This window comes from Sinocyclocheilus anshuiensis, unplaced genomic scaffold, assembly GCF_001515605.1.
Source record: "Sinocyclocheilus anshuiensis isolate Anshui unplaced genomic scaffold, SAMN03320099.WGS_v1.1 scaffold658, whole genome shotgun sequence".
NCBI lineage: Eukaryota > Metazoa > Chordata > Actinopteri > Cypriniformes > Cyprinidae > Sinocyclocheilus > Sinocyclocheilus anshuiensis.
Window position 1 is genome coordinate 1,849,863 of NW_015542402.1, and position 7,888 is coordinate 1,857,750.

The window sequence follows — 7,888 nt, forward strand, 5'->3', positions numbered from 1 at the left end:
GAGTGAGTGAGTGAGTGAGTACACAATTACATCAGATGGAGTGTATTTTGAAAGGCTATGCGGATACGCCTGCACCTGCGCTAGCATGCGTGTAAAAAACCGAAGTATACTTTGGGAATGCATCACAGTCCCAGGACTCTGAAACGCTCGCTTTACTTCAACTGTTTTTCTTGAAACTCTTGACATTGCGGCCTGCACTTACTTGAGATGGTGGTAGTCGTGGAACTCAGGCGAGGGCAGCAGGGGCAGGTGGTAGCCGCAGTGAGAGACTGTAGTGACCAGCAGAGCAATGGTGAACCACAGGCTGGTGGTGGAGACGTGTGAGCCCAGCAGAACCGGACCCATCAGAGCCGGCAGCATGTTCGACAGCTGCAGACACGAAGACATGATGCATTTCAACAAATCTGACTGGATCTCTGACTAGGGCTGCAACAAACCGATTAATATAACGATTATTAGAATGATTCATCAGCTAATCGTCCATTATTACACGATTAACCAGTAGGCTTTGATTGATTATTCAGCTTTTGCAATTCATTCAAATATTGAGTTATACTGTACATATACATATTCATATAGAGCTGCGTTATAGCAGAAAGTCAAGATGATGTTTTAACTGATGCTGTTTTTTCATGTTTAATACGGTTCAGCTCCTTGCTTTAAAGTAGTGTATTGCATGAAGTGTTATAGAAATAAACCTGATGTGACTTTACTGGAGTGCAGATTGCAGATCTGGTGCAAACATCCACATCGCTATGATCACATGCTTTCTTTGCTGTTTTCTCACCGCTGTTTGCTGTATGATGTATATTTCCACACTCATCTAAACGCCGCTCTCAGCAGCTAACAGTAAACCACTGCTTGCTTATATCCAACTTCTCTTTACCTCTAAACCAAGAACGCAGAACTACTTCGCCATCAGTATATCAGGGCCTTTACACATGATCACATTTTTTTGTTTGCAGTTTTGTAAAACTCTCCCACACTCTAGAACAGGGCTGTCAAACTCAGTTCCTTGAGAGTTTAGAGTTTAGCTTCAACCCTGATTAAACACACCTGATCCAGCTAATCAAGTCCTTCTGGCTCATTTGGAAACTACATGGTGTGTGTGTTGGAGCAGGATTGGGACTAAACTCTGCAGGGCTCCAGGAACTGAGTTTTTTGACAGCCCTGCTCTACTGCTTCGGCTTTGCTTGCACGTCTCATAAGCGCAGTGTCTTCTTCTATTACATTGCAGCCCGGAGTGCTGAATTACAGTCTTGTGCTACAGCGCCACACTGGCCAAACTGCGTTATTGCATTAGTTCATATGAGATCAAACGACTATTTGATTGTGGATGTTGTCGATAATGTTGAATAATCGGATCTCACCACATGCTCCACAGGATGAGCGTAGAGCGCCACCACTCCAACAGGAGCCGTCCACTCGTGATGGATCTTATGGATGCTCTTATAGAGCGACGGATGGTGAACGAGCCTGAAAGCAGCAGACGAGTGAACGACCAAAAACACACATCAACATTCCATCTAACACATTTGACAAATGCTTATGGCAGATGAGTAAGTGTCAATGTATTTCTGAAACCACTATAATGTATCATTGGCTTCCATCACTCTTAACTCTTTCTTTTCCAATGGCTGCAGTTTTATGATTGGAAGCACAAACTGTTCTGTCTGAAATCAGGCCTAATAGAAAAGATTTTGTGAAAAAAGACATGCAGTAAATCAGGAAATGCTGGCTTAAATAAACGGATTATATAAATAGAGATCTCATATTGGAAACACTATAGTCAAAGGTGCACATAAGTTTCTTGGTCTGGTTCTCATCAGAGCACCTGGAGATTTGGTGTGGTGCTAACCCTAACCCGTTAAATACAAACAATAAAATAATTAATAGTAATAATGATATTATTGCACTTTATTTTTTTATTTTTTTTAAATAAAATAATAAACAAAATAAATTAGTGCGATAATACTATTATATTTTTTAAAATAAAAAGTGAGTATTAAATAAAAATTCAAATATTTTATAGTATACTTACAAAATACAATACTAATATTTACATTTTCTATTATTATTATTTTTTTTACTTTATATGAATTTTTGTAATTTTTAAACCTAAATCAGCAAGCTTTTATTTTGGTGGGTTGCCAGCAATTAAGTATATGCGCTCTCGGGTTTAGCATTGCCGAGTGAAGCGCGTCAGTGAATGAAATGTCACAGTTGTGCGTTTTCCTCTGAAACCTGCAGCGCATAGCCTAGATTTATGCTTTCAGTTGGAATGGAAATCTTATACAGTATTACAGTTAGTCGATCTGAAATGGTGATGTCAGTAATGTCGCTTCACAAATGAGCGATCTGAACTTTTTTCTCCTGTGTAGCACGTATGTGCATCCCTGACAGCACTGTGTTAGGGGAATGTCATCAGAAACAAAGTGAATTTTCTGAATGCTAACCTGTGTGTGTAGTAGAAGAGTATCTCCTCCATCAGGCCGCAGACGGCCAGCTCCAGCAGCACCCAGTGGAAGGTGGGCAGCTCCGGGCCGCACGGATTGCCTCGCCTCTTCATCACCATGTAGGTGAGCATCACCACAGGACCAGACAGACACACCTGGTTAAAGAGCACCGTCTTCACCGCGTGCCGTAACCGTGCCGCATCCACCTGTCGGAAGACCGTTCACAACAGCACTTCAATTACAAGGTGTCGTTTCACTAGATTTTGACATTTTCCGTGAAATGCGAGTGGTGCTTGGCATTGCAAAACTTACCAGCGTGATTCAACACATTAGGTGCGTTTACATGGAGCACTGTATTCTGACCACAATTGGTTTAAAAGTGCAATCCGAATGAAAATGCTCCATGTAAACGGAATACACATTTTCAGTTGGGTTGAGAAAAAAATTCGAATTTCGAATATTCATTGAATTTAAAATAAAAATCCACATTCTTGTCAATTTTAGGTGTGCGTCAGGCAGTCTTATCAGCTGACGATGTAAGTGTCGTTGCATTATAATGTGTTTGTTAGTCTATCCAGTTGAAGCCACTAGATGCGGCGCTGCTACATTGTTCATTTAAAATATTGCGGAAAAGAGAACATCAACACGGTGAAAATCTTGAAAACTGAATCAAAACTGAAACCAAGCCGTTCACACAGAACACATATTTCACGCATTTTCTAGATGGACATCTATCACCGTTGCACTCGCGTCTCGCACAAAAGAGCCGCATGTTTAGAAAGCCATGTAAAATTAATGCAAGTTTAACTTTGAAAAAACATATCTCGAGACTTTATGGCGGGGTTTCTCCCCATCATCCCACTGCATCTCGTGTTTTTAAATGATAAATATACTCTGTGTGATTGGCTTTCAGCCCTTTGTATTAAACTATGCATACATACATGATGCTTTTTTTGTTTATAGTTGTTTAAGCAACTTAATTATAATTGGTTCATAAACATTACTTTAAACATTATGCACTTTTTTCACAGATAGTCATGTTATCTTATGCGTTGAATAAACATGCATTAGTAATATTTTGCTCGATGCGCCCTCTTGTGTCCTCAGGAGAGAAGCCAAAAGCTTTTCTTCACCCTAACTGAAATGATGCATTTTAAATTCTAATATAATTCAAATTTTGATAACATTTAAGTACAAAATTTGAATTTAGTGTTTCAGCCATTCTGACAGGCCTAGAGAGGGGTGGGATAAACCTTTTCTAATCTGTTCGACAGGACATGTAAACACTTGATCGGATTGAAAACCAAAACTGGAAAGTTTTGTGCAATGACGCATGACACACGGAACGAGCTGATGCTGATGTTGTTAAATATAATAAGTGACTGTCATGTCCATCTAAAGTTCTCTTTCCACTCATCGCCTGTGAAGTGCTGCAGGATAACGTTGTGCAGAAGTATTGTTTCGGACGTGGGAATGGGCTTTTTTCTGCTTGATTAATATAAGCATCACTGCACAAAACTCGGTGTGCTTGTCGTCTCCTAATTAGGACCCAAAATAGATCAATATTAAGTCTGCTTTTTTAAACAAAGAAAAGGAGGATGGTTAGTATGCAAAACAGTGGGAAACTCTGTATTTAGTGCAGTGTGCGCATGTCAAAATATTAAATCTGATTGGAAGCTTGTGACGTATAAATCACGACTTGACTTTATGTAGCGCTCATGTAAAGACAGTGTTCGGATTCATCAATGGGAATGATTTCATTGCTGAAGTTCACCTGTGTTTCTCTGGGGTTAGTGCTGCCCGTCCAAACAGTCTGACCCGTTCAGAAGCTTATAGATTCATTTTATCAGACCTTTAAAAACCTGTTGCTCCATGTAATCACTGGCAGTGTCATCAGTGAACTCTGAACTCATAAACAGAGACTTTTTTTTTTGCCAGAGACAGACATTGTTATACACTATATCATCTAAACAGTATTTATGACTGATATTTTAAGATTATATATGCTGTGTCATCTAAATTCATGCAAGGTGTGCTAAAATTATTATCAGTACTAATGCAGTTATCAGCAAAAGCAGCAGTTATGAATTTACAGGGCAATATTTTCATTCAGCAGAACTATTATGACAGGACCTTGGCACGTTCTACAGTCACATCGAGCCAGATTCCCCACACTGTCAATGATTTCACACTCATACATAGTCATCAACAGCAATATTTAACTATATTAGTTTTACTAAACCATTTCAATACTTGAAAAAATACATCAGCATTTTGGAGCGATGCTGCGAAACGAATCACCGAAGTAGAGCTTAGATTCTCTGAAAGTCGTTAATTCACTGCAAAATAATATTTCTTATTTCTTGTTTTCCAGTACAAATATCTAAACATTCCCGCATCAAAATGCATTTACTTGAGAAGCAAAATGACTTCAGATATTAAGCCTTGTTTTCTAAAAACAGTTAGTTAATTTCAGCATTTACTAATGCATTATTAAAATCAAAAGTTGTGCTTGTTAACATTAGTTAATGCACTGTGAACTAACAATGGACGACTGTATTTTCATTAACATTAACAAAGATTAATAAATACTGTAATAAATGTACTGTTCATTGTTTGTTCATGTTAGTTAATACATTAACTAATGGAACCTTATTGTAAAGTGTTACCAAGGATCCTTTAATGTTGTTTAATCTTTAATCATCAGTAAAATAATTGCAAGCGTGGTGTGAATATTAAATATATTGGCCAGCCCTAGCAAGAGCTCATGAGTAAATCGAGTTTGAATCTTCTCTATATTATAGTAGGACTGACGCTGTCGATTGTTTTGGTAATTGAGTAATCAACTGATTATTTTAATGATTAATCAGTTAATCTGATTTTTTTTTTAATTAATAACTGGATAAATTCAAATCAATTTTAATTAATAACAGTATCAAAAGTAAGTAATCTATTATAGTTTTACTGAACAATACTGTTAAAATGCGTAATGGAATAGAATATGCATGAAGCTGTTATTTGGCCACTTCATCCTCTGAGTTATGATAGAGCGACTGTAATTTTGTGAATATTAAACATGCAAACTCACAGCAGGGGTTTGGATTTCATTGTCTTTGCAATGAAGAACAGTTTGCATATTTAGAAAGACATTTTATTTAATATCTACTTTCCACTTATGAACTCTATTTAATGAAAATAATCATTTTATTTCATAGTACAACAAGATAAAATCACAGTACTAATATTTAGATCTTAATTTAATAATTTTCAAAAGTCCCCATGAAATCAAAATTAAAGTTTTTTGGGTGTTAGTATCAATATGTTAGTCTTAAGGTTATCTATAAGGCAGTGTGCTCCAAAACAGTGACCAAATTAGGAGACCTTTAAAGCTTCTTCATTAGCAACAGGTTCTTGTTACAAATCTGCTGAAACGGTTTCCACGAACCAATTTTATTTTGATATACTGTATCATGCAGCCCTTGTACAAAATGCAAGAATGGCACTTCTGGTATTTTACCAAATACTCGAGATGGGTAAATTGTAACTGAGAATTTTTTTTAAATGAGTGCTCAGTTTAAATGGAGTAATTACGAGACGCTGTACTGTGGGAGGAATCGTGTGCCGTTTGAAACGGTAATGATATGCAGTGATGGGCTGTTGAAGGACGCACCGGATTGTTTTTGTCAGGCTGAATCCTGTAGCGTGTGATGAAGTTTGGCTTTCCAGTCGAGTCCACCACCATCAGGAGGGCGTTAAACAACCAGAAAGCCAGTGCTGGCACCAACATGGTCCCTGTTAAACACCAAAAAAGAAAAGAAAAGATTTCTATTCGTGCATAAAACACTCTACAGATTATCAGTCATGTTCACGCATATAATAAAAAAGTTTGTTGTTGCAGAATACAGTGGTCGGTGTCCAAATGGTTTTATTTAAGTGAACTTTAGCTGATTTGATCCTGACTGCCACGTAAAGGTTAAAAACAAGGTTTACTACTCCTCTAACCGATAAAAAACAAGGCCGCCTCATTTCCACCCAAGGCTTGGTGAAGTTTGGTCCACTGTGTTTGCCAGAAATCTCCCGATGCTCCCCAAAACCTCTGCAGATGCCTGCAAACACAAACAGATCATTAATAATTAATGGTCAGCAAGAACCAGAGCAGCGGTCATACGCACTGAGAATTACAAACGTGCTTTCATTCTTGACATGAAACTCAGATTTGAAACGCAAGTCAAAATGATAGAAATGAAACCTGCTTACCATGTCACCGAGTTCCTAAACCCGACCAGGAAGAAAAGCCCAGATCCAATGACAAAAGCTGCTTTCTTCAACGAATCCCACAGTCCTCCAGTATTTCCCTTTTAACAGAGATGAGCATATTATTTGTAGCTGACTGTCAGTAGGCAACATGCTTGTGATTACTAGTCAACTCATGCATAATGCTTGATCATAGGAGCCTTTATAATTGAACTGGTTTGTGCACTTTTACACGAGCAGTGAAAGGCTTGTACACACTTACACATTCTACTTTTCACATAATAATATTGTAAAGTCATCAACACTATATATAATAATAACACAACATTCCTGGAACAGAAACAACAGGTGAATACTTTAGAAACAGTTCTGAAAATTACTGTTCCTTCTGATTTATTATTACGTAATTAGCTTTTAGATGTGCAACTACATGCGAGTTATTCACAAGAGCATTATTATTTGTCTGGTGTTTGTTTTCATCAAATGAACAGCAGTTCCGACAGATGAAATGCCAAACACAACAAACATCGAGATAGTTATGCTTTAAACTGCAGAATAAAGCTGTCTGTGCTATCAGCACTTCTTCAAGCGGACTCGAGTCCAGGTTGTGCAGAGTAACACTGTAGCGATGGTGTATGTAACATCTGTAACTAATGCTGTTACAAACGCGGCACACTAAAGGCTTTTCCTGAGTCAGCGGCGCAGAACAAAGCCAGACCACTAACCTAAAGCATCACAATACCGTGCAGACAGCGTTAGACAGAGAAGAGACTCACTCCGGCCATGCTGTGCGTCTGGAGCTCCGCGCGACGCGTCTGACAGACGCTCCACGCGCTCGCGGCTCTTCAGCGTCCTCCGCGTCACGAGCTGAGCTGTGATTGGCCGACCGCTGCTCAGCTGACTAAACCCTGCGACATGATTGCAGCGGAGGACACACTGTTGCTTTTCTGTTTGTTTTGAACACATCATTATATGGCGAGATGAGCTGATACTATCTGCTCGTTTGATCGCAGACTTACAGTGCGTTTAGTACATTAATGTGAAGGGCTTCTGCTGCTGAAACATCACACAAAAGTTTTGACCCTTATGCACATTTCTGCTGTGATTTCAAGCCATGCAAGAACACGAGCTTTTTAACTTTAACAAGTTTTTAACTTTATTGTGTTATCCTGGACTAA

At 38.6% G+C, this 7,888-nt stretch overlaps 1 protein-coding gene across 1 annotated transcript in view; it reads right to left on the reverse strand.

The window, feature by feature from the left end:
- Positions 1 to 7,568, reverse strand: part of LOC107692998 (fatty acid hydroxylase domain-containing protein 2) — a 10,188-nt gene extending 2,620 nt beyond the window's left edge. Inside the window, exons 1-7 of the mRNA XM_016492246.1 lie at positions 7,487 to 7,568; positions 6,714 to 6,811; positions 6,459 to 6,562; positions 6,127 to 6,248; positions 2,457 to 2,662; positions 1,371 to 1,476; positions 203 to 369 (exon numbers count right to left, since the gene is read on the reverse strand). Of these exons, the coding sequence (XP_016347732.1) occupies positions 203 to 369; positions 1,371 to 1,476; positions 2,457 to 2,662; positions 6,127 to 6,248; positions 6,459 to 6,562; positions 6,714 to 6,811; positions 7,487 to 7,495 (812 nt within the window). The 5' untranslated portion in view covers positions 7,496 to 7,568. The remainder of the gene's footprint in view (positions 1 to 202; positions 370 to 1,370; positions 1,477 to 2,456; positions 2,663 to 6,126; positions 6,249 to 6,458; positions 6,563 to 6,713; positions 6,812 to 7,486) is intronic.
- Between the last annotated feature and the right edge of the window lie 320 nt (positions 7,569 to 7,888).